This window comes from Camarhynchus parvulus, chromosome 2, assembly GCF_901933205.1.
Source record: "Camarhynchus parvulus chromosome 2, STF_HiC, whole genome shotgun sequence".
NCBI classification, from domain to species: domain Eukaryota; kingdom Metazoa; phylum Chordata; class Aves; order Passeriformes; family Thraupidae; genus Camarhynchus; species Camarhynchus parvulus.
The window spans coordinates 126,826,952-126,854,166 of record NC_044572.1 but is presented as its reverse complement, the minus strand read 5'-3'; the positions used below and the strand labels follow the sequence as shown (position 1 = coordinate 126,854,166).

The 27,215-nt window shown below is 37.1% G+C and overlaps 1 protein-coding gene across 1 annotated transcript in view; it reads right to left on the bottom strand.

Moving 5' to 3' along the window:
- Positions 1-25,765, bottom strand: part of SLC26A7 (solute carrier family 26 member 7) — a 64,978-nt gene extending 39,213 nt beyond the window's left edge. Inside the window, exons 1-4 of the mRNA XM_030971822.1 lie at positions 25,486-25,765; positions 12,292-12,402; positions 9,094-9,266; positions 1,364-1,528 (exon numbers count right to left, since the gene is read on the bottom strand). Coding sequence (XP_030827682.1) covers positions 1,364-1,528; positions 9,094-9,266; positions 12,292-12,402; positions 25,486-25,678 — 642 coding nt within the window. The 5' untranslated portion in view covers positions 25,679-25,765. The remainder of the gene's footprint in view (positions 1-1,363; positions 1,529-9,093; positions 9,267-12,291; positions 12,403-25,485) is intronic.
- Positions 25,766-27,215: the final 1,450 nt, after the last annotated feature.

Genomic DNA, 27,215 nt, shown 5'->3' with positions numbered 1-27,215 from the left:
CAGTTTGTCATCTCTTTTGGAGTGGCAAGGGGTTTTATTTTTTAATATTGTTAGGTTTTATTGTTTAATAAACAGGTTTTTTTCCACTTTTCTCCAATGGGTAGTTTTCTCCCAGACCAGTTATGGGGAGGGGCCGATTGAATCTTCTTCCTAGAGGAGCCCCTTTGGGGATTCTCTCCCAAATTTGCTCTGAACCAGGACAAAGTGCAACCCCTGGGCTGACACACACACCCACACCCACACACACCCACACCCACCCAGCCACCCACACACACACACACACACACACACACACACATACACGCACACAGACTCCTTGAGGTGCAACCCCTGCCTGGTGAGAAACTCTCAGGCATCTGCCATGAATATTTCCCTGGAGTCAAGGGGAATTTTTGATAAGCACCTTTACACTCACAGACAGACATGTATTTATCTCTGCCTGTGGGCATGTGAAATCATTATGGTGTGAATGTTGTTATCATGAAATTGTAATTGTCACAGTTATATTTATAAAAAATTCCCATCGAATCACTTAATAAATGTTAAATTACTCAGTGATGAATTTCTGTTAAACCCTTTTGCACACCTTATTTTTTGTGTCCATACCCTTTGTGACCTTACCCTTTTTCATCCTCAGTCTCCATGTAATCTATCCCAAATTGTTACTAATCTAATTTTCCTATGAATGCTTCATCCTTGCAGTAAGTAAGAGAGTGAACCTTGCCACTGAACTCTGTTAAAGTCACACTTCCATAAGCTCATATAAAGCTCATACCTGCTTTTTACCAATACCCCTGATGGTGATGCTTTAAGCAGCCTTACCACGCATTTGCAACAATACTGCATGAAATGCAGCATGCATTTTATAAAAATTACCTTCAAGTCATCCACTTGCTGTGTTTATGGCAAAGTAGTTTCATGTAATAAAATAATAAATAACATATCTAGAGTAATTTTTGCATAGTAGATGCACAAATCATGGGTCGTTTTCCTTTTACCACAATGGTGGTCAGATTTCATTCAGCAGCATATGAAGGAAATACATTTAAATTTATATTCCTTCCACATGCTGACACAGAGAGAGATTACCCTCCCTGTATGAGTGTATAGTGGCTCAGGATAATAAAAGGGGTTATTGTTACCCTAAGAAACATATTTTAAATTAATTACTGTACCCATCCCTGCTAGTTCTCTATCAGGTTTTCCAAATCTCGTCTTACAAACAGTTAAAGCAAGATGAGGATTCATCTTCTGTTCATTCACACATGTGCATAACAAATTCCCTACTCTTACCAGGAGACAAATAGTGCATATAATAAAATTTTTCTAATGAAGTAAATCTCATCTCTTTCACTGAACTCACGTGAAAAAATGCCAGTGGTCCCGATATATATGGCATTTTCATTCCCAGCAGATACTTCACTTGCGAAGTCACGACGTGTGTAGCTGCTCCTGTTGTCATGGCACTTATGACAGGCTCTGTTAACAAGAAAGTGGCACTGCCCAACTGCAGCATGAACATCACTACCTAAAAGGCAAAGGCAGGAGGATCAGCAGCTTCTTGGTGATAGGACAATGAGTCAGAGTCCTTTTAATAAATTATAAAATAAATGAGATAAAGACACAAAGTAAAAGTCCTTTGGAAGACAAATCTATCTGAAAATGTAACCCACTGAAGTTCTCTGGGTTTACTTGCACTATTTTACTCACTAGTTTACCAGACTCGAACACAGGTTTAGTAACAAAAGCAGACTCAAAGAAACTCTAAATATTCTCTCCTGCTCAGATATGTAAGCACAATAAACACCATAAAAACATCAACTCAACACTGTAACAAGTACAGCAGCTGAAAAAGTGAGGCTGGTTCTGAGACTTATTCCTGTTCCACTGCCATGCAGCCTAAATGGGCCAAGAGCCATATCTTGGTCCAGCTTACTGATTGCCATTGCTTACTGATTGTCACTATCAGGATTCTCAAAATTAGTAATTTCAACAGATACCAAATTTATGAGGTGCTATAGAGACTGTTGTGGTGAGACCCCTAATCCAGAAATTTAAACTACAGCAGGATCTGCAACTATTGTAGGTATTGTTGTGTTCAACTGTTTTCTCCCCTTATCCTGTGCTTCAAACATTCTTTCCCTCCAAAGTATAGATTTGATAACTCTTAATTCTTTGAACAAAGTTGCTACATGACTACAGCTGCTACTGTGGTTTACATAACACTTCATGCTTTTCTGATCCACATTAAGTTACACTGACATTATCTTCCCTCACAATGAGTTTTGCAGTTTCTTACTTTGGTGGTCTTTTGCATTTGCTGCTCTTCTCCCTGAAAAGTTACATGCTCTTGGCACAGAGTTGTTTGTTACAATACTTTCTAAGAGGTTCATTTTGTGTTTACCATACTAAATGTCATCATTTTGGAATATATCACAGTCTCCCTTGCTTTTTTGGGGGGGTTGTTGTTTTTTGTTAGTTTGTTTGGGGTTTTTGTTTTGTTTTGTTTTGTTTTGTTTTTTTCTGAAGCTAAAACTGTTATTTTCAGATGTTATCTTTCTTTATGCCTGAACACCATTCATGTTCTCACCATAAAACCCACGTGTTTGCAGAGAGCTTTGGGCATAGTACCACAAAAGAAATAAAAATATCAAAATAAGTGGCTTTTAATTAACCACAAACCTCTAGTGAGCAATATCCTATTCCATTTGAGAGATTAAATCTGAGATTTTTCTTCTACTTCCAACTAATAGCATGTAAATTGCTCTTTACTATGAGCAATTGGAACATTGATTGCCATTCAAGATTGGACTCCAATAATGATAATTACTGTGTACCCTCAGTGAGTAGTAATTTAGTTAGTCAGGCCTAAAACTGATAATTACTAATTTCAGATATTTTGTTTAGCTGTTTGTTCTAACAGTGTGTCTACTACTATATTTAAAACATTGTTCACAGTAGCAAAGTTCAGTAAGATTTCAATTCTCCCTTCCCTTGGGAATTTTTGTTTGTTTTGTAAAATTGGTTTCTATTGTCTGAATGTGAAATTTCTAACTGTGTAATAGCTTAGTTTCCAGGAAATTGGATGTTTATTTAGCCATGGAATCAAAACCACAGAGACAATTCTGTATGCTACCTAATATCACAGAGAAGTATTAGTTACTATTAGCATTTCAGAGAAAGTTATTATTTTGGGTTACAGCAAAATTATTGCTGAGCTTAGAAATTTTAGCATCACTCTCAGATCTATTTTTTGGTTTTTTGCTTTTTTTTTTGTTTAATCTTCAGCATTTTAAGAGGATGCTTCACAGGTACTAACTAAAAGAACCCATTTCAAACACAGTTTTTATTGATTGCATGGAACCATGGGCTATGTAAAATACATGCAAACCATGGGTGTGGTTTCAGTCAGACAATTTCTGTAGCCACTCAACTGAACAAGCAACACTTGGTGCCCTTTCCTTCCTGCAGAAGGCAGCTCAGGACTTCCAGAAACAAAGTCAGTACTTCATGAGCATGAACATCCTACTCTTTATTTACATGATAGCTAAATAAATATGATGTGCACCCATACATCTTCCACGGAGAGGATCTAAAAATGAAGCAACCAGAACAGGAAACATTCTGGGTGGAGGGTGTAATTTTTAGCGCAAAATGATATGGGAACCTCATGTTATCCTTGCAACATGAGTAATGGACAGAAACTGCTTGGATCTTGAGGAGGAAAAAAGTTTTGAAAAAGCTTCCCAAATCTATTTGCATGTGAATTTTCCTGACAGATAAAATTATTATTAGCATTTACACAGGCCCAGATTAACTCTACAATTAACCCTCCATGCTGGGCAAGAGCCATTGAAGCTTGGCTGCCACTGCATTTTGAATAAACACCATGTGAAACTTAGCTAAGCTGACAGCACTCAATTACATTACATTGCATTATGTCATAAAATCTTTCACCCAGTAACACTGACCAAAGTGTAGAAAGTTCAATATTCTTAAAGAAATGTCTAACAATCTGCTTTATTTTGGCTATTATAAAGTTCATTTTTGCCAGTCTTCCACTTTATTTTCTGGTATATTTTATGATTTCTTTTTGTCCCTGATGCAGACAAACTACAGAGAAAAGTGCCACTAAAGTGCTGGAACAGCAACAACAACAACAACAAAAAGCAAATATTTTTTTCCTTTTATTATTTATCATAATACTGAGATTTTTTTAATCTGTAAAAGAAAAAAAATTAATTTATTTTAGAATTGTATCTAGAATTTTTAATTTTTAAGAACTTAGTTCCTAGAGGATAAAAGCAGATTTCAGGGAAAGAATATGTACAATATAAAAGTGGTTTGAAAGGCACATGGCTATTGTTTATTTGCAAAAAAAAAGTTCATTAAGAAGTAACTTTCTTGAGATGAATTTTGCTTTCACCAAGTATAAATTCTTGAATAAATTCATGTAAATAAAATCAAGACCTTTCAGAGAAAAGAAAAAGCAATATAAGATAAAGTGAGGGAAAGCAGCCTTGAGTTAATGCACAGTAAAGGAGAAAAGATCACAGAAAAAAGGTATACAATGAAGTGATTAGATAGAAGTGGGGGAAGGTGTGATTCCCAAAAAAAAATTGGAAAAAATAAGTAAATTTCAAAATGGAAGAAAGACAGTACAAAGGGAACCTTTTTTGCAGCTGTCTTTACTGTTCCATAATTTTACTCTGACAAGTAGAAGAGAATGGGAATTTAGCCAGGAGAAGAAAAATGAGCAATTGCAGAAAGCAAAGCCCTCTATGTTCATTATTCAGAACCTTTGGTTCTTGTCCACTTTCAATACTTTCTTCCCATGACAACATGCTCAGTCTGTTATTATTATTATTAGAATTCCATTCAACATGTAGTCAATTTAACTCCATGGCCAGTAAAAATTTTTATCACTTAACAGCTCTTTGGAAATCACTAATGTCAAACTTTCTGTCCCCAGAAATTGGAAGACTGACATCGTGTTGCCTGCTGCACAGATTCAGCTTTGGAGAGTGAATTTTAAACCCTTCAAAACTCCACTGTTCTGGAAGGGGTTTTCCAGTGTTACAGCAGACAAAGTGGTCGGGCCCTTTCTGATCATTTGCTGCATGGGCTGGGTAGATGAGGCCAGACATCTCTTGGAGCACAGGCTGTGAGCCTCTCCTTTAGTACATTATATTGGTTATCTCACAATCCAAGGGAGCAAAAGTGAAGACTTCGGTGGACCCTCTGGAGACAGCAGTCAGACACAGGTCAACTCAGCTGAGTTGCCAATTGAAAATATCCATGGCCTCCTTCAATAGATATCTGACTGGTAGACCACTAGCTTTTGGTTCTTTGAGCTGCAGCTCCTATGTTCATTCTGGGTGTCTTGAGAGTATCTGGTAGCTTCTGATGGTGTGCACAGTGAGCTTTCCTCATTTCAGGACCTGAAAAATCTTTTCTGTGGTCTTTCTGTACTAACACATAGTATACACTACCATAATTGTGAGAATCAGAACTCCCTTTTGAAAACATGTAGTTTTCAAAATACAGAATGAGAGGCTGCAATAAGGTATTTCCACTGTAAAAGAAAATGAACTTTTTCCCTGATTATCACTGTATAATAGACTCATGTTTTTTACTTTATGCAGAGCTATGGGTAACAGAATACTGCAGCATCATTTTTCTCACAGGGTAATAGAGATTTGGACAAGAATATTGCCTTACAAAAATGCCCTTCATATTCAAATGTACTCCTTTTTTATTAAGCAAATTGATAATAGACTGTGTAAATTTGTTCTCCTGAAAACCAGAAATACTTTTTATATAAAACACTGTATATCAGCAACTAATTACATGTTACTTTTTAAAATAGTGTAGATGAAAAACTTGCTAATAAAAATGTTACAAGACTGGAATGCAATAAGCAGCTATTTCTTCTCTACAGAAGAATAGCCCAAATGAGGCCGATAACACTGTGGTCTTAGGAGAATTCAGGTTTTTTTCCTAGGATATTTTTTCCTCAGTTTGATCTTCAAGGAGGTTTCCTCTATTTATTCAGCAAATCTTAATCTTGAATTTCATTGTAGTATGCTGAGATTATTTTAGAGGCACATATATTTATGCAAGCATTCTTGCACATATATTAATAGGGAAAAAAATCTTACCCAAAAGCTCTTTTGAGGATTTTTTTAATGTTATAAAGGCAGCATCCAATTTTAATTACAAAATTACTCCACAGATGTCTGCTATGTTCCATCACTTTCTCTCCTCATCAATACCTCCAAAGTATTTGACATTAAGGAAGATTTCTGTTAGTTTGATTTGTTTTCCATGCCCTGTTTATTTTTATAGAGTAGCAGCTACACAAACATAAAAAAACTTCATATGCCTTCCATTCTGCTTTTTAAAATGAAGTAATGAATGCCTTATATTAAATGGGTTTGGTAATTGCAGTTTTTTATTTTATGTTTACTTATTTTCTATTTTAATACTATTTAAACTTCATCAGAATGCCTCTTAATATAAATATTCTTTCTCTTTTATGAACACTTCCTCAAACATTAGATTTCAGAAGTAGTTCAGGACCCTGAAATTTATTACTTTGAGAAAAACTTAAGCAGCTAAGCTCCTAATTTGAATTGTGAAAATCTCTACCTATCCTTGTCTTATGATAAGAAAATAGTGCTAATTTATTTAATGTCTAGATGACACTGAAATTCACAGAGCCTGCTCAGAATTTGCCTCAGACACAAATGCACAGTTGTGGTCTGCAATAAACACAAGCTAGCCATCAGCAGTTCATCTCAAAAACATCTCCCCCTTCCCCATTACTCATTATTTCCTCCAATGCCTTTCCTCCATTACTCATTATTTTTTATGTTTTCCCTCTTATTTTAACATTATTTGCTGATTGGAGTACTTAGCCAGGCTACTGGAAAAATATCATCGAATTGCTTTTTAGGCCAAGGGTGTACAGCTCTTTACCTACTCTTTCCAAGAAGGAAACAGCTGTTTTGGCAAGGACTTTTCATCCTTTGTCTGGAAGATGCCCAAGGTAGGGATTAGTCACAGCATCTGTTGTTTTTGTGCAATTAGTGGCTGATTAGAGAATTGCATTTAGACTGTTTTTCAGAAGAATTAAAGTCTTATAGTAGATAACATAACCCATGTCTGCTCCCTTCCCAGAGCAACACCATCCCAGATATCAGCTACACAGAAAATCCAACTTTTTGTATTGCAGGATGCCTTCAATGAAAAGCTGTTGCCTCAAAATGCATCAAACTATTCATCTTGTCCCAGAACACATATTAATTTCAGGCTACTAGTTAATTTCCAATCTAATCTGATAAATAGAAGAAGGTGATTGATTCAGCTACCCATTAAGGGCAAGATGTGCCCAGTCACCTTATCTGGGGCTTGCAGCAACTGTTAGTTGGGAGACAGGAATCTTGATGACAGACATAGATTCCCACACTTAACAGCACCTGAGAAGATGCCAAAGTTTAATCTCAGCCTTGATCAGGACTTTCACCTGCATATTGCAATATTAGCAGCTTCAAGGCACTTCTTTAGAAAATAAGTGTTTTACTCTGGCCTCCAACCATTAAACTCACATAAAGGATGGGTGGCAGCATGGCAAGCACCAGCTGTGTTATATGACTCTAATGCAAGTGACATTATTGACCTGAGAGAGGAGCCCATGGATGTGGCACAGTTCCCTGCCAGAACTGCTCTGAAGATGCAGAGAGGATTTACAAGTTCTTCCCATTCCAGTCGGGATTAAAGAGGACATAGGCTGAGATAAATTAGCTGGTGCAGTGGAAGGCGTATGAAAAAGCAGAACTTTTCAGGATGAAGGAGTAAGAGGTCTAGAGGACTCACACACCTAACGGGATTCTGCAGCCACCAAGCAAAATAATTTCTGCATTGGATTTTGAAGTTACATCAAATGAATGCAAGCACCAACTTCCCACATAAGGCACTGTGGCCTCTCTGGGGATGATGCAGGAGATTTCCAAGCTGTGGGCACAGGACTCCTGCATTAAGAGCTTCATTCATGCTCTGCTGTTGCCAGCACCCTGCATAAGATGCAGTGCTGGGCTGCACATTGGTACAGCACATGCAGGCACAGCCAGGCACAATCTGCATCAGCTCTGCTTTCTGTGTTGTCTGTAGGCTGTTCCTCATGCTCCTACCCCAAGTCATAATCCAATAAAAGAATTCTCATCATAAGTCAATAAAAGAATTATAAGAACACAACAGAAATAACAATGCTTCTGATATTTCCTACTGACTAACATGAGTACACACCCCAGTTCCTGCCAAGCACGTAGGCTACTGAAGATCTCATTCTGGGCCCCTTTGCTCATCCTCTGCACGGGAGAGGGATCCAAAGCACCAGGTGGAGGGGTCTGGGTTTGTTTCAGGAGCCCAGCTACCTAGGAGGTGTTGCAATGTCACATGCTGGCACGTTACTTCTATTTTAATATTTACAAGGAAAGAGGGAAGCCTTCATTGAAAACCTAAGCAACTGGCAATGGATGAAGAAACTTGGCCCCTTTAGCCAGAATAGGAAAAAAGAAGAAATTTAAAAGACCTCTGATCATTTAAATAAACTTTAGAGAATCATTTGAAGACATATGTTTTACTATTTCACTTTAATGATGGGTGTGTGAACTCTAAAGAGAATTTAAAACTTTCCCTACTGTTTTTAATTATTGGATATTGTATAGTATTGCTTTTCAAGCCAAGGGCAACAGAAAGCCTCAGAAATATGTCAGTGCTTACCAGGAGCTGATTCATGTTTGTTTCTGAAGAAGGAAAAGGGACACCCACTGCAAGTGAGTGTTATGGTAAAGCTGACTGAAGGTGGTTTTGCTTCATATTGTAAAACACTGAGAGAATGTATACAGATAATTACTGCATCTCAACAAAGGAATAGCAAATTCTTAAAGTGCATTAATTTCATCATTTGTGACCATTAAAGCAGATGTTTTCATTAGCTTTTCTCAGAGAAGTATAAAAACTATTATAAATGTCATAGCTGTAACAAAGGCAGTACATCAGTAGCATACAGAAAATGGGATCACCACCAACCTGAATGATTCCACCTAGAAATGAAACTGCTGCTGCAACTCCAATCCTCTGCATTTCAAATTCTGACAAACCCAATATTCCTGAATTATTGTTTGCTGTGAAATTAGTTCTGGCTGAAGGAACAAGACGTTCAACTGCGTTGGCAGATATTAAGGAAGTTAAAGCAAAAGTTCCTGTAAAAAAAGCCACACATTAGTCACCAATAATTGTATATCTGTCTGTATTCAACACTCATGGTCTCTTTTTCAAAATGGCCATTATAAGTAAAAGTGGCATTTTTTACATTCCTGTCATCATAAGAACAATTTTAAGGTAATTTTTCCATGTAACACACATTTCTTCTCATAAAATACCATTTATACAGGCAAATTAAATGAAAATCCTTTTTTTTTAGAACATTTGTTAAGACAGGTTTACAAAAGACATTCAAATACAACAATTTTAAATTATTTCAAGTTATCAGAAATGCTTTTAACTCACCCTGGATGTGATCAAGCAGCTATTTGTCTGACAATCCCAAGTGTTCACCATTCAAATGTCTAGGGCAATTAATTCACACTATATATATAGTACTTAGCCCATTAAATAGTACCTAGCACTCTAATAAATGGAGGCAAATTATGAGAAAAACTTTTATTTGCTGAAAGAGATAAAGCACATTTAATGACACAAAGATAAATGAGGATGACAATTCAACATTAAAAGACACAAAACTGCAGAGCTATTAGAGAACAGGAATATCATGCTATGTCAGACCAATGGCCCATCTTGCCCAGTACTCTGCCTCCAGCTGTCATAGTCAGCTGTGTTACCTGGGAAAAGCACACAAGCCTGGCAATTTTCTGTGGGCCATTGCTCTTATTGCCAGCATCCGTAGCTGTTGTGTTAGTGAAGTATTTCCTGAGCTGGCTTTTTTTGATTTTGTTTGTGGACTAGCATTCACGAATTTGTCAAAGGTTTGTCTGAACCTGCCTGTAATTTCTCCTTTTGCAATGTCATCTGAGAGCAAGTTGCTGAAGTTCAGCATCTGCTGCACTGTTTTCTTTAATCTATACTTTAAAAGTCTTTTAAAACAATTTCTCTCTGAACTCACCTTTTTTCTACTGCTGCAGGACCTGGTGTACACAGTCCTGCCCTCACCTTGGCCTTCCCAGAATAAAGCTCACAGCATGAATTCCTCAGGAACCCACCAGGGATACCACCCCCCTGAAAAGTGGCCATGAGGTCCAGCCTTTTGCTCCATATCTTTCAACCTGCTAATAATTAATAAAAGGACTTTTCTTCTATCACAAGGACAACTTAGTTTCTTTAGTAACCTTTGGTGTGGAACCTTATCAGTAGCTGTTTGACCATTCTGATATCTTATATTCAAAGTATATCCCTTCTGCATGCACTTGTTGACATTCATACAGTAGTCTAGATGGTAGTGAGGTAGGATTTTCCTTTACAGAAGTCACATTAACTCCTCTCCAACAGGGTCTGATTATACACAGCTTTTTTTGCCCCATCCCTGGAATTGTTCGAGGCCAGGTTGGGTGGGGCTCTGAGCAACTTGGCCTAGTGGAAGGTGCCCCTGACCATGGCAGAGGGGTTGGAACTAGAAGACCTTTAAGATTCTTTCCAAGCCTGGCCATTCTATTGTTATAAGTTGTTTGCATAAAATTAAATTTGAAAACGCTTACATGAAATTCTATCTTAAATCAAAGACGTGTATGTGTTGTTTATGGCGGATAAAACTGTCTCAGAGGATGGTTCAAAATCAATTATGTTAATAAAAGTCAAGAAAAGCTGTATGTGTTTGTTGCTCAGGTGAGAAATCTCTTCAAGTAGATCAGCCTTTTCAAAGAAGAGGCATTTCAAGAGAATAAAAGTTAACTGAACAGGGCCATTGATGGATTTTCCATTTCATACTAATATAACTGCCTTCACTAACAAAGAACACTTTTACAACCTGTGTACATATGGAGAGCATCACAGATCTTACAGAAAATTCTGGTAAGTGAAGAGGTTGTCTCCAAAGCCCATAAGGAATTAAGGAGCAGCTGAGGCAGGCAGTGTGGCTCCTATACACTCAGTTACACACCACGATGCCTTAACTAAGGCTGGGGGAACAAGTGCATGAGACCTTCCTTCTGAAAAGATCAACAATATATGTTACTCAAATCTATTAATTTAAAAAATCCCATGTGTGCAAGAAAAGTCATTTGTTGCCTTTTTTTTATTGAAATTAAATTTTGAAATAGAATTATGAATGGAAAGAGTTTCCACACCAAGGACCATGCAGAAATCTGCAGACATGAACTCAGCAAGGCATTCTCTGAACACTATTCCCTCCCAAGGATAAAACATCAGACTTAACAGCATACTTACCTATTGTATCAACTGTTTTCATTACTAGAATTTATGGCAGCCAGATGCTTACTTATCTTTCCTACATATGATGGATTCTTGTCTTCCTAATAATCATACAACAACAAACTTCTGACAATACACTTCTAAATTTTTTTTGTTTTGAAACAGCTTTTTAATAGAGGCTATAGTTTTAATCTATCTGTATTCAAGAGTAAAATTTATTTTCCAGACTCTAAATTTCCACCTTTTCTTGGAATGCTTTAACATGAGTTGAATACAGTCATTACAACATTATGATACTAACACATCTACAGATCCATTTTGCCCAGCTGCTCTGCAAGAGGATAAGGGTCCTTATTGGGAGAGTCTCTAGCTTTAATACAGTAGCAGGTAATGGGCTCAGAAGGTAATTTTTGTTTTTCTTCTCCTGAGAAATGCAGGATTTGTGTTTTAGACAGAGAAGTAATGTGTGTTTTCTGTGGTTTAAGAGTCAATCGAACTTTTTCATTTCCATTTACATACATCTTGTCGGCAGAGCCCTATGTTGAACTCTTAGCCTGAAGCAGATTTCTAAAGCAAAGTTAAAATACAAAAACTCTTACTAAATTACATTTACAAAGGAAGTGTCAGTGCAATATTAAATTATAATGGCAGGAGTAACTCCAGTATATTCTTAATGAAGCTCTTTAAAGTAGTTAAACTGACAAAAAATAGTTGTAAAGAGAAGCACAAAAACATCTTATTTCTGTTTAATGATATTTTTCCTTCCACTGACCTTTAAACAAAAATAAATTTCAGTATCCGGTTCTTTATTTTTGAAAACGACTTTAGCAAACAGACACTTACCTGTTGCAACGTGACGTCCCATTCCAAATATGGCATAAATTATGACAGGGAAAAAAGATCCATATAAACCAAAAACTGGATGGACTGAAGACAGAACAGCAAAGGCCAGCCCTGTAGAAAATTAAAGAGAATTACTTCACTGTATGAAGATAAAACTGTTCTGTTTGCTTTGTTGTTTTTTATTTTTATGAGGAAATGTCTACAGTTTAATTAAGAGCAGGAAAAAACTCACCTTCCTTTATTAAAACCTAGAGTCTAAGTGAACTACTGTACAATAAGGATCAGAAATAACTGTGGAAGGTTTTTCATTTCATCATCCAAATCCATATATCCCACCATGTTTCCAAGTTGTCTCCATTAGTGGTTCCAAGCCTCTTTTAATAGCCAGGCCTCACAGGAGGAGGCAGCAATGTTTCACCCCCACCCTCACAAACGTGGGTTTGAGACTGCCAGGCGGTCTCCAGGCTGTGGGATGGTTGTTTTTTACAAATATTTCAAAACCTGTAATTTTGGTTTGGATAGAGCCCCTTCAGTCTGCTTTCTTCTAATTTCTTAAAAACTATTCCAGAGTTCATCTTCTTTAGATGCCTGGGGTTTATAAGCCTTTAGACATTAACATTTCTTCCATCATGTAAAGCTGTCAGTTCAGAAGCAGAAAGTATTTGACTTTCATGTTGAGATGGAGAACAAACGGAATTGGTTCAGGTCTAACTTTACAGACTTACTAATTACCTTCATTGCTTAGCTACAGAGGACAGCATCCCTCCTTTTCTTAGAAAGTCTTGGACAGGAACTCATCTTTCAATAGAACATTCCTGCAAAGCAGCAGATTTGGTTGCTTTTCAACTTGAGATACCTAAGACAGCAAGTCAGACTGCACTGGCCTCTTGCAAGTCATCAGAAGACTCCCCAGACTCGCTCCAGATCAGCAGGCTCCACAGCCATTTCACAGCTCTTACTTCTGGAAACTAAGAGCAGGAGAACCTGGCTTGCACAGTTGCTCCATAAATTTTGGTGAATACCTCATCACGCAGTCTGGAAGAAAGGACTGGCCTGTGTACCACACAAGATGCTTTTCTCAAATCCACCTTCAACCTGAGTACACTCACCAGCCCAGGGCAGAGGTGCCTGCACTGGGAGAATGAGCACGTGTGGTGTGTGACAGAGGAGATTCAGATCTGTGCAATGGAGTTACCTTCTGTGTACATGTGAAATCCCCAAAGAAAAACTAAACCTGTAGGATTCATTGTTCTCACTGAGCGTTCCTAACTGCTCCAGAAAGCATTCTCTGCCTGAAATGTTGGTGTTATGGGGCTTTGATAATATGGAGCATGCCAAAGAGTGTCTTTGTTTATGGGTTTTCAGAGGCAATTCTGAACATTTTTATTCAAAATCTCCTTCTTACATTTTCATTTGAGTCTGTAACAAAGCACACGTGGTGGTGGCGGGGGAGGCAAGAAAATACAAAAAGGTCAGAAATGTCAAGTTCTCAGTGAAGCAGTTCATCTGTTCTTATAAAAACCTCACAGTGAAGATTTTGCTGAAGTGAATCCTACATGGATCATTTTCATCTACATTGTGCTCAGCAAAGCAGCACTATCAATTATGACTTGGAGAAGAGATATTTTTAAATCTGTTTAGTTTTAAACTTCTTTCAAACAGAAATGGACTTGGTTGCTCTTCAGCCTTATAATGAGTGCATCTACTGATAGTCAATTCTGTATTTTTCTCTTAGCACAGCAGTATCATAAGCCAAAAAGCTCTTTCAAATTGTAGTGTAATGTCCATGTTCACATTATCAATAGAGGTAAAAGAAGATTCTGAACCAAGAGCAACACAGAAGGGTGTGCCTGAGGAGAATAAAAACAGCACAGGAGAGAACTATGCGACCCAATCCAGATAAAATTGAGCATGGAGGAAGGGGGGAAATAGAGAATAGGAGAAAGAAATTTTTATCTTGCTTAACACTGGGAAGCTCTCCCATTTTAACAATTTTGAACATGAACAAAACCAAACAGAAAGAGAAAATTTGGAATTAATTTACTAGTTGAATACTACTCACACGCATATTCCAGCCTTGCAACAAAGCATTATGCTAGGCTAATTATTTGACTCTCCAAAAAGTGAAGGAATCAGAAAAATCAGTATAATTTCAGTCTCATTTAAATTATAACAACATAATTGAAATGGAGTAACCTGTCTGTGTTCTTCCCAAGCATAAAGGAATACACAAGCTTCAGTACTGAATGTTGAGCCAGATGTGTACTTTAGAAGGTTTTGGGGAAGAGCCTGTTGATCCTGGTTGTGGTTATAAATCCAGATTATCTGCTGCTGATAAATATCACTTGTTTACAGGCAGATAATCTGAGCTTAAATTTGGCCCTTGTTTTCCTCCATTTCATGCCTGGACTTTTCACATTTTGTATTAAGTTTCTAGAAGCAATTTGTCATCCTTTTTCATGCTGAGGTTGTGGCAATCAGGCCAGAGCTAAAACTACCAGCCTTTGACTTGAGTCCTGGCACTGTTTGTTAGGTTTTTACTCCCATTACTGAAGCATGTGCAGCACTTACTGCAGTGTGTATGAGCAGAGGGGCATTATAAAATAGAATCAATAAAGACTTCAGGTTTTCTTATTAGGCATAAAATGCCCTAAAGGTTCAAATACTTTTCAAGATGTAATCATTAGTATATTTAAGCTTATTTAATTAATTTTCATATTAAACTGCACTGCAATGCATTCTGTTTGCTCAAGAACTTACCTGTCAAAAGACAGGAAACATTATTTTCTTTTTTTTCATTCTATAGAGTAATACTTAAAGAAAATAGATCATAAAGTAAGGATCTCCCATAATCTTCACTGGTAATATGGAGAAGCCCCCATGGCAGTGACATTAAGGTTTTCATATAAGAATATAAATTCCATGAAAAGAAATGCAAACAAATTTTGAACAGTAAGTTTGGATACAGTACATTAATATTGTTTGTTTTAACTACCTCCTTATCATAAGATAACATTGTGGGACACGCTTTCACTGAAAACCATGACCTGTGACTAGCACCAGGTGCTTTACAGTCCTCTGGCACATCAGGCTGAAAAGCAAGAGATGTTTAACACTCGGTGTCAATGAAAGCAACTGCAAAATAACAAACTCGATAAAAAGAAACAAGGCCATCTCCTGCCACAGGAGAAAGGTCTCAGTTTGAATTGGAAGTTTCTGCTAATTAGATTAGTGGCAAAACTAAGCAATAAAAGAATATTTTCCATAGGAAGAGCTATGAATCACTAGAGTATAGTTAACTAGTTAACAGTTCTCTGCATCTGGAAATATGCTCATGATACTTACATCTGTCCTGAGGAAAACTCTACCATGTCTTTTGGAAATATTAGGTGCAAAGCAGAAATTAAATTAAGAAGCAGGAAAAGTATTAAGCCTATAATTAATTTGAGGAGTATCAACATTAGTATTATTTAGTATTTACGGTAAAAAGCTATATCTATTTTAAAAGTTTTTCTGATAGAGCGTATATTCAAATAACTTTCTGTAATTGTAACCTTTCACTCTTAAGTGTGACTATTCTAAGACAGTCAGACCCCAGGTTTACGGAACCCTAAATGACACTAATTCATCTTATCCCCCTCAAAAATGCTATCTTCAGTTGTGGGCACTCTCTAATGCTTCAGAAAAATATAATTTCTCCATTTCTACTCCATCTTCTCACAAAGCTCTATTATGTAGTAAGAAGGATGTTTTCTGAGGATACCCTAAAATGTAGAACTGACACATATTTAATCAGTCTCCTACCAATACTTCCTGGAGAACTAACAAATCAAACTAACCAATGACTCATATCCCAGGATTTAATTTCTAACTCCAGGATAGCTAACTTGTATTGAAGAAAAAACAAGAAAAGTTTTTCCACCACAGGAAAATAATAATATTATATTTCATAAAAGTTTTCCTACACAAACCTGCGAGTTCTGGTGGGTTCTTTAACAATGGCTTCGAAAAGCTCTTAACACAAAATGATCTTTTGGAAATATCATTAACCTCCAAAAACTGGGCAGCTCAGTGTCAGCTCTCTCAATGCACATTTGCTGGGGCTGCACAAGTGGATTGTGCCTTCCATCTCACTTATTTAGTGACAAAGTACCAAGAGCTTAAAATCATTCCTGTCATTCAAAGCCTGCGGCAAATGAAGAATGTAAAGACAAAATGGAAGGACAGGCCCTCAAAAATTAACCATAAATCTTTCAGAGACTACACAACGTTGATTTGGCAACCCCCCTCTTTTTTTGAAGGCTCCTTCAGTCCAGCTCCTTCCCATGCAGCTGTCTCCTTCAGCCTGGTGAGAGTGAAGCACCACAGCTGTGTTAGCCCTAGTACCTGAACTCACAGTATTTCACATTCTGAAATGCAGCTCTCCCAATGTACCATCTGACAAGCACATCAAAGGTGGATTTGAGAAAACACTGTGCTATTCTGCCACTTTACAGATCTCCAGATACTGACATTTGTATCTTAATGTTCAAAAGGAAAATATGCAAACATTATATAAAAGAAATAAGGGGGTGGCATGATTTCTCTGTTCAAGACAGCTTGACCCTTCTGTATGTAATAGATATGTACAAAACAGAGCATTAAAAAATTCCTCGTGTTTTCTTTTCTTTCAATAGAGCTCCTCAAAAAAAGCTATCAGTCTTGATAGACAATCTGAAATGTTAAGATCCCTTAAGGATAAATTTGACGCCATATCTGAACACCCAAAGATTTTATAAACTGTTTCACGGGGAGCTCTATGATCCACTAGCCAGCCATGATACCGGAAGAATTCAGCCATCTCCAGAAACAAAGAAGGATTTGAAAGTGGATTATAGGTAAAAATCTCTGTATTTCAGTAAGAATAAACAGAGAATGAAGCCTTCAGAAGTTTCTGGCAAGAAGGTAACTATGAGGTAATCTTCTGAGAACCATCAATGCTGTGGAGAAACAAAAGCCTGTCATGAGTGATTACAGGCCTTAATCCAGATGAGCAGGACTTGCTGAAATCCATGGAAAGGGCATCCATTTTGGCAAATCAGGGGCCAAGGATCTGAACACTATCAGTTTTCTGATCTGGAAGATTATGTATGGTATCATTTCTTCCTTCAAGGATCGATGTTTCCTGGGTTGCTCAGTCTCTGTCCATGGTGCTCAGGCACCCCAAACCCCAGGGACCCACACAGCTCATCTGGGCATGCAGTGTGTGCACACCAGAGTGCACCTGGACAGGAGGCCCCAGGGGAGTCAGAGGTCGTCCAGAAGCTGAATTCACATTTCCAGCAGTCTGTTAGACAGGACCGCATTAGCACATGTGTAACTTGGAAGAATTTTTATAGACATTAGAAAGAAAATATTGCATGCACAGCAGCCTAAGTGCTTTGCTGCTCCAGTGGAGAGTTGTAAAGTGTGAAACATTGTCCCGCATTTTCTCACTAACGTGTTAAATTTCATATTCTGCTTACATCATTATTCTTTGAATGAGAGAACTATTACAGAGTTCAACTGGACACTCTTCCAGAAACCATGAACTACACGGATTCTCCAATGCATTCAGTAGGAGGTTTTTCTGGCTCTGTTTCCAAATGTGCCTATTCTATTTCATCTACACATATTATTTGTAAGCCAGATGTATATTTACAAGGCAGCTTTACCCCTTCATAAAATTATTAGCTCCAGTTAGTCAGCTTAGAGTATATTTATGCCTACATTTATGATCAGAGCCTGAAATAAACCCCTGGCAACTATCACTCTTGAGAAGACACAGCTGGGGCTCCTCTATGAAAAGCTAAGAAAAAAAAAATTATATAAGTTCTTGGCATCATGCCTTCCAAAACACTGGGCACCAGTTCTGGAATGCAGGAAGGCAGTATAGTTAATTTTTTTTAATGTCAGGGTCTCCAGCCAGTGTTAAGCAATTAGTTGTTCAGCAATAAATCCAGCTCCAGATTAAATTAAGTTTAATTAAAACACACAAACCACACCAAGACTCGGGGAGTTATTATTGGGCTTGAAGAACGAAAAAGAAAAGAAGTTGGCAGAAATAACAATACTGATTTCATCAGATGCCATCTACATATTTAACTTCTAGAGGAAATATGTCTCAAGGGCCCTCCACCCTCCAAAAAAACAGCCCACCAAAATCCACTTGAGCCAAAGCATTTCTTGTTCATGATAGGTCACAGGAAAGGCAGCAAATGTATAATACTATATATAAATTCTACATTAAGCATATCCCTGTAATAGCTGCTTCCAAAAAAAAAATATTATTTTTAAACTACAAACACTGACATCATTGCAATCTGGTAAGTTTGAAAGTCCAAATCTTACACCCTCATGCTTCCAGTGGGCAGCTATTGAGTACATAATATAACATACAGAAAAATATTTATTTCAAAAGAAACAGAAAAATGTTTAGGATTCCACAAACTTAGGAAGCAAAGACTGAATCAGAAATAGAGTGACAGTGTTTTTATTTTGAAACTCCCACACATTTGTCTTAACTTTTTCATATATATACAGAAGTTCCAAACTTCACCTTTTTTTTTTTTTTAAGTAGCAGCTCAAAAGAGAGCATAAAATTGTGAAGACCTTCCCTTGTGGTCTGCTCCCCCTTATGACAGCCAAACACAATTGTTTCTAATTTAGCACATCACCCGTGAATGGAATTATGTGATAAGGAGATCCATCTTCTGAACCCAATAATTAAATACAATATTTTTAGAACTACTTCCAATTTTAAATCTAAACAGATTCAAGTTACTTTATTTTCATTTCTCTGTGTGCTACATTTTCATTTCTCTGTGTGCTACATCTTTTCATTTGAATGCCTTTCCTGATATAGAAAAAACCTTCTAATGTTTTAATTAACCTGTCTGAGCCATTTTTCTCCCAAATATAATCTCTGTTTTTCTGCTCCTTCTCCTAGCCTTTTCTTCTACTGAGATCATCATCTATGAACAGAGGCAACCAAAATGAAACACTGTATTTGTGATAATGGATCAAGAGACAGCACTGCCAGTGGTCATCAGATTCTTTGCACCTCCCAATTCACGCAGCTGCCTTTCTTTTTCCCAAATAGGCTAATTATTTTCCAACACACCGTTAAAACCAACTTTAACTGAGAGCAGCAGCAGATTTGTCTTTAGAACCCATACATAAATATGAAGTAAAACCCACCATCTGTCCTAGAGCCTTGAATCAGAATTGCATAGCTGAATCCATCACTCCAGTATCCTTTATTACTGTACGTGGACATGTATTTTCATTATTATTATTATTATTATTATTATTATTATTATTATTATTATTATTATTATTATTATTATTATTACTAAAGAGAATGACAACATCATGGGTTGCATCTGGTCCAGTCCCTCATCTGCAGTACAGACTTGTAACTGAGGTACAACATTATACTCACCACCAATCATAAAATATAATTCCAAATTCAACAACATCATCTAGGGTACGTGTAACCAGATCCATGATGCCACTTACCTTGTTTTTCAGACTCCTGAGATGGCAATTTCCTATCTCAGCCTTCAATCTGGACGTATTTCATTTTCTCTGTTTGATATAAGTTATATATCCATGTGCTTCACCATTTCCTTCATGGAAAAGTCATCATCCTTCAGGAAACTCAGTCAAAATTCTAATTTTGCACTGAGGCTTCCATTCAGACCAAATACTTCAGTAGAAAGTACCATTCCTTTGTTTTGCACTTATTTTTTAAAGGCTGTAAAAGCACTTGTAGGTTTAAGGTTTTTTGGAGGGGTTTAACTCAGTTGCAGTGTTAGACATGTATTTCAGTAGCAAACTACTGAAACCTGAATTCTTTGCACCATAAACTCTCAGTGTAGTATTGCACAAGTAATTTCTCTATTTTGAGCAAAAGCATTTTTGTGTGTCTAATTTCCCTACCCATTAACTTTTCTATTACTGGTAAGTGTAAAGAGCTCTAAATTGTTATAAAGAAAAGTGCATGTTATAAGTATTATCATCACTCAGAAAATTACAAAAAAAAAGAGAATTTAGGTCATATATTTGTGTAAACAGGAGACAGTCTGGTCATTAATAGATTGAAGTTGAAGTTTATAATTATCAAAACCTCAAGAGAGATCTTGGAAGAAGCCTGAGAGAAGGGTTGACATTGTCTGAAGTTAGGTACCTACATTAGGAATTTACATCCAGAAAGAGTAAAACAACTTCAGGTGTTATGCAGAGCACTTAATTTTCACAGAATTTCATGACCAAAATGCTTCAGACACATTTGTGTCCCCTACCTGTATAGAGAACATAAAAAAGTTACATACGCTAAAATATATATTCAAAAAATAAAGTATAGATTCAAGCAGACTAACTTGGGTAATAATTCCTCTGGCAATGAACTCGTCTGCATGACAGAAGTTCTCTTTGATAAACTTTTTTTAGATAAACTTGGTCTTAATTCTGTTGCATTCATGGACATTCAGGGAAGCTTACTGATGGGTCATGGTACTAGACATGGTTTCTATATGCCAGTCTTTGTGAGCTGTGTGCATAATTCTGCCCAGGAAAAAACAAACAGCAAAACAAGCAAAAAACAAGCCCCAGACCCCACATTCTAAATAGCAAAATACTGAGGAATGACTACCAAAAAATATACACCGCAAAATTTAAATCCTGAGTAAAAAGCTGTTTGTTTGAAAAGACAAGACTGCACAAGAAGGATAGCGAAGTGGATTATTGGTAGATGGATCAAGAGCTAGGTAATGAATAAATAATGTCAGGAAAGATCACCTATGAAAGGCCATGAAAGTAAAGATTAATAATTTGCTTGGTGCAATAAAAGTTACCACTGTGAAAATAAGCTAAGCAGATGCATTCTGAAGAGATATGATGGGACTATAGCACATGCTCAGAAGGCTACAGAAAAAACATGATGACAATTTAATGAGATTTAGCTACATGGAAAGACTGCATCATAATGCATCTTAATTTTATCATGTAAGGAAACCAAGAAAAATTCAGACCCAGGCTGATCAAAGTATTCTTTTATGAGTATGGGTATGAGTCACACAAGAAAACCACAAATAATTCTATTGTGACAGGTCAATGGACGAATTACAGAAAAGAAAACAGTAAGACCTGCCTTTAACCATGAACTGTTAAACATGAACTCTTTATCTGTTTATTACCCACAATGATGTGGATATAATGGTTAAGACACCTAAACTTTGATGTCTGCCTCATCAGTGTCTACACTTGAGCCCATCCCTGTTACACTCAGAGGAAACTTATTAATATAATTAATCAACCTTAACAAAGCAGATGGTTAGATTTAGTCAGATGAATCACGCCTGTGGTGGGTTGATTCTAGCCAGCAGTTAAGTACCCATCCAGCCACTCACTCCTCCTCAAAGGATGCAGGAGAGAATCAGAAAAGCACAAGCGAGAAAGCTTGTCAGTCAAGATAGACAACTTAATAAGTGAATGAAAGAAAAGGAAAAAAAAATTATGTAAATGCAGTCATTCGCCACCTCTCACAAGCATAGAATCACAGAATAAACTAAGTTTGGAAGGGATCTATAAAGATCATTGAGTACAACTCGTGGCCCTGCCCAGGACACCCCCAGAGTCACACCATGTACCTGAGAGCATTGTCCAAATGCTTCTTGAACTCTGTCAGGCTAGTGCTGTGACCAGTTCCCTGGGGAGCCTGTTTCAGTGCTCAGCCACCCAATGGGTGAAAAACCTTTTCTTGATATGCACCCTAAACCCCTCCTGACTTAGTTTCCTCAAGTCCTGTCCCTGGTCACCAGAGAGAATAGATCAGTGCCCGCTTTTCCACCTCCTCTCAAAGCATGTTGAGGTTTTCCCTCAGTCTCCTCTTCTCCAGGCTGAACAAACTAAGTGACCTCAGCTGCTCCTCATTTAGCTTCCCCTCAAGGCCCTTCATCATCCTCCTTACCTTCCTTTGGATGCTGTCTAATAACTTAATGTTCATTAACTCCCATCAGTTAAGTCTTCATTGACCAGTGAAGAACACAGAAACAGCTTGCTGAGAACTACTTACCTGCACAGCAGAGCCTTTGTTTTATTAGCATGATTTCAATTTGGAAAGGAAAAAGAAGGTTAGGCACTTATGAGACATCTACATGGATCTAGCAGTTGAATTTGTTTGCAAGGATGAGGGATACAGAATTAAATGGAAAGAAGACTCTTCATAGAATGACTGTTGATGGGGTATTAATAAGTTTGAAAGGGAAAGGGAAGAGGACAAGCAATGTTAATCTAACAAGTTAGGGATTTATTTTGTTAATTTAGAGACATATTGCTCTGGTCTATCAATAACAGAGTTTTGAGAAGTTTTTGAGACAAATTGTGTAGTGATTACCACAACATAAAAGCTCAAATTTCTTAACTTCCTATTACAGTGTATAGCAAACTTCAAGACTGCATCATGATGTTCATTTTAAATTTAAAGATTATTTTTTCAACCTTAGGTATCAAAGTAAGAATAAGGATTCTTTGTCAGCATTATTAAATTATACTTGGAGCTAATGTTAAATAGCTGCAACTGGTGAAGCCTGATTTCTTTTGCTAGTTTTGACTTGTGGCTGGCTGACTTTGCAGTCTGGGACTGTGCAAGTCCAGCTGGACCTTTGTGCCAATTGGTATATTTGAAAAGGCTTTTTTTTGTTAGAACTTGTAGGGTCTTTTTCCTATGTGATATTTTCATAAAATTTTTAGAAACATAATTATCTTTGACATTTCTTTCTCCATATTCTGTAGAAGTAGATAAAGGACTCTAAAACTAGGGGATACATACAGAGAAATTACAGGTATTGTCTCATAAGGTAAAGATCCCTGAATTTTGGGACTTCTGAATTAATATTTATTTATTATTTTTAGCAGACAATGAAACAACTATAGGACCATTTTCAGAATGACTGCTTGGTTTCAGAAATGACTCTTTCATCACAAATGCCCAGCAGTACATTATGATAATCCCATGCCTTCACTTTCCATCTTGTTACACCCCTCAGTCTCCTTTTCCCCAGCCCAGTTTTGTTGCTTTCACTACAGCACAGTAAGGACAGTGACTTTCATGTTTTCTTCCTTACAATACAAAGGGAAATCAGCAATTTTATCTAAAATTTAGATTACAAGTGGGAACACAAACATATTACACGAGATCAGAGCAGCTGCCAACCTGAATAGTCTGAATATAACCAATGCCAGATGAGTAAGAAACCCCACAGAAGGAAATTGTGAAAAACACAGCTCATTTGCAAGGCCTTTCTTAATTATTCTCAAGCAACTGGACTGCTCTCCACCCTGGAGTTTGCAGCTTTCATCACTCAGAAAACTGTTGTATATGAATACAACTGTACATTTTCCCACATATTTCCATTACTCAGGTTTATTTCCTTATACTTGGATTTGCCTAAACCTGTTGCTGAGGTTGACACTATGCTCAACAAATCAATTATCACCAATTACCTTTTTTTTCCTACTATTATTAGAATTTCTGCCTTGCATTGCATCACAAAATTTCTTGGTTTATCTTGTGGGTGGAAGAAAACAGTCATAATACGACCTCCCAAAATTTGGGGTTTTTTGGCTTTGTGCTATATAACAAATGGAACTTCTTTTCATCCATAAGTCTTCCTGTGAAAATATTAGGATAGTGCTGGTGACTGGAATGTTTACAATACTAGGGAAAGAGCTTATATTTGCATTCAAATTAAAGCACCACAAACATGATGAAATGCTTTTGTCTCTAACTCTCTTCCTATTTCATCCTCTAAAATCATTCCAAAATGCTGAGAAGCAGCAAGCAGAGAAAGAAAAAATAGATCAGGAGTTTCAAAGTATTTCTTTTTGAACAGCATAAAATAAGGATAAAATTGTTTCTAGAGTACTTATAAATAAACCAGAAAACACAAACCTGTATTTTTTTCTTCGCAGATTTATTTGTGACAGTAAACAACTTCTTGGTACAAGAGTCAAACATTAAAATCTTGGCTAAAACTACCAGCACTGCAGAAATGCTGTTTAACATAGCATTTTTGATGAATTTCAACATACTGTTATTAGCAGCATTTTAATTACAATTGTTGTATGCACACCAGTGAAATTAGATACATTGCAGAGTTACAGTACTAAGGTTCCCAAAGTTAAATCATGCCAATGCAGATGTTCCTAATTACTTTAAAAGCACAAATACTTATACAAATCAGTTGTCTCAAGTTGCAGCATAATTCAATTAAAGAAGTGTTTAACAGCATGAATGATAGTTAAGCACACTTAATATGGAAGACTGTTAGAAAACAATAGATGTCATTCACATGAAGGAAGGAGTTAAAGTCCATCTGAGATAAGAAGCTGTGATTTGTCTGAGACAAATATAAGAGATTATCATAAGAAGGTGACACTATCAAAGACACATCAAAAACTGGCAAAAGCATTTATTTCCTCGCAGCAATCACTTTACTAAGCAAGATGACTGGAACTTAAAGTTGCTGCGGGTCATTGTGCAGGGTTTGGGAAGCTTTCCCTTTTTCTTCCTTTTTTTTTTTAAGCTGTAAAATGGAGTCTAGCTCCACCCCTGCTTTGTATTGCTGCTTGAAAAGAGGTGTGGTAGGTAACGCAATACAGCATTAAATCAGCACACAAGCTATGGATGCCACAGATCCTCTCCCTGGATAATATCTCTGGCAGGAACACTCTTTAGGCACAGAAAGTTGTGACCTCTTCCTGCTGTGTTTTGGAATTTTACAGGTATTAGTATCATGCATGTGTTTATTCCACAATGGCATATTTTATAGTGCAATTATCACTGAGTTATATTTTGTTTTCCATGTGAAATAGAGAAAAAGATGGTCATTTAACTGATAAAACATTGTATATAATATATATCCTGTATGAATAGAGTTACTGCTCTCTCACCTTCTGTATTCATTGTTTGAAAAAATGTCAAAGGATAAATAGTAAAGTTCCACAGAAATTAGGTACAATATCACAATGCATTTCTTTCCACATTTGCACATCCACTCTATAAATGAGTTAAGACTATACATTTTTTCCTTGTATTTTTATTTAGATTCAATTAACATTAGATATGACCAGACAAACTTAAAATATTAATTTGAAATGAATTAACTGTACCTTGAGTCACCTGTTGGATGGCTAGCATCATCCCAGAAATAGTATCAGGAACCAAATTTTCCTTCCAGTTGTAGACAGGCACCCATGTCAAGATAGGCAGCCTTCTCTTACACCAAGCTTTGATATCTTCAGAGCGAATAGCCTGAATCTTCCTCCAGACTGTACTTCTCTTCCTTTTTGCCCCTGTCATCATTCCTACCCCACAAAAGCAGTGCCTCTGTCAGAAGAGTGCACTGTTGAGGAACCACCCTGATCTCTGTCAGTGTCCAGTTTTCTTCTGGGATTTTTCAGTTCTAAACTACAAAGAAAAAAAAAAAGAACAGAAGCACTTAAGATTTCTGCAGCTGTTCTGTAACTATACTCAATGAAAACACTTATTAACTGCTTCAATCATATAAACAGCATTAAATGCAAGAACTGTCTACAACAAAGATCCCATTTTCTGCTGTTTGCAAAAATTTGGTCTAGTCTCACATTAGTTTGTGATTCTTTCCAGTAACTTCCCGCTTTATATCCTTGTAATGCTTGTGCTTTTGGCCTCATTCCAGTGGCAAAATGAGGTATTACTGGGTGTGTGTGATATAGGCTGGGCTATGCTAATCTGAGCAAGAAGTGCCCAGCAGAGCAGGCATCTCCCTGCCAAGCCTGGGACAGCAGCCTTGCCCCTCCTGGGGGAGCTTTTCTGGCCACAGGCGGGAGGCATTAAGACCTCAGTAAAACTCGTGCTAGGAGACTTGTCTTACTCCATCAGCATTTTGTCTTCTAAATGACACAGAAAGCTTATTTATGTAGCAAATGCAGAACATCAGGTAGCAATAAGTCCTACCAGAAACATGCACAGAATCTCTCTGTAGGCTGAAACCTCAAACTTCCGAGTAACAAGCTCAAAGTGCAGTGTGGGACTGCAAGGTATCAGCTTCACATGGGCAGTGCCAAAAATTCTTGTGACAATCATTCTTGTTCAAAGCTAGTCCTTTCTGCTCTTGGCTGTCCGCTCAGCAAAGGCTCTCAGCACAGACAGTTCACCCAGTAACATTTGTTCTTGTAATAATGTCATGCACCTTGTGTACGATACAAAGTGCTCAGGCACAAAGTGATAAAGACATAGAGGAGCTTTAAATGTTCAGGCAGTTAAGTGCCTTGACTGATATGGAGCAAGGACACAGTAAGCTTTCCTCTAAGTTTTCTGTATCTCTGGATGGCAAAGAAATTTAAGTTGAAATGCAAGATCCATTATATGGGTGAAGTGTCCTCCCAATCACTGTTCTGTAGTAAGCAATAAAAATCAATATATTTTTTAAATATTTCCTTTTCTAAAAATAGAAATTAATTTACATTTTATTGTTTAGATTAAGGCAAAAAAAACCCTGAAGCATTTTCCATCCAAAACAATTTTAGAAAAATGAGACTGCTTCCACGCGCAACAGGTAGACTGGCACAAAGACAAATGCATCAAGTAATTCTACTGAGTGACATTCAGTTGATGTCCACAACTGTGTCCCATAGCATTGCAAAGATAAAAAGAAAAAAGGAAGAGAAAGAAAGAATTTCTTAGCATGAGACAGACCCTAACTTTTAACTACTCCTGGCATACTTACTCTTTGCCCTGCCCACCCATTAACAACATACACTTTTTAAAGACAGGTAATCTAACTTCTGTTCATTAGAATAAACCTCTAAGCATCAATTATTTTCATTTATTCTTTTTGTGGTTTGTGTTTTTTGTTTTC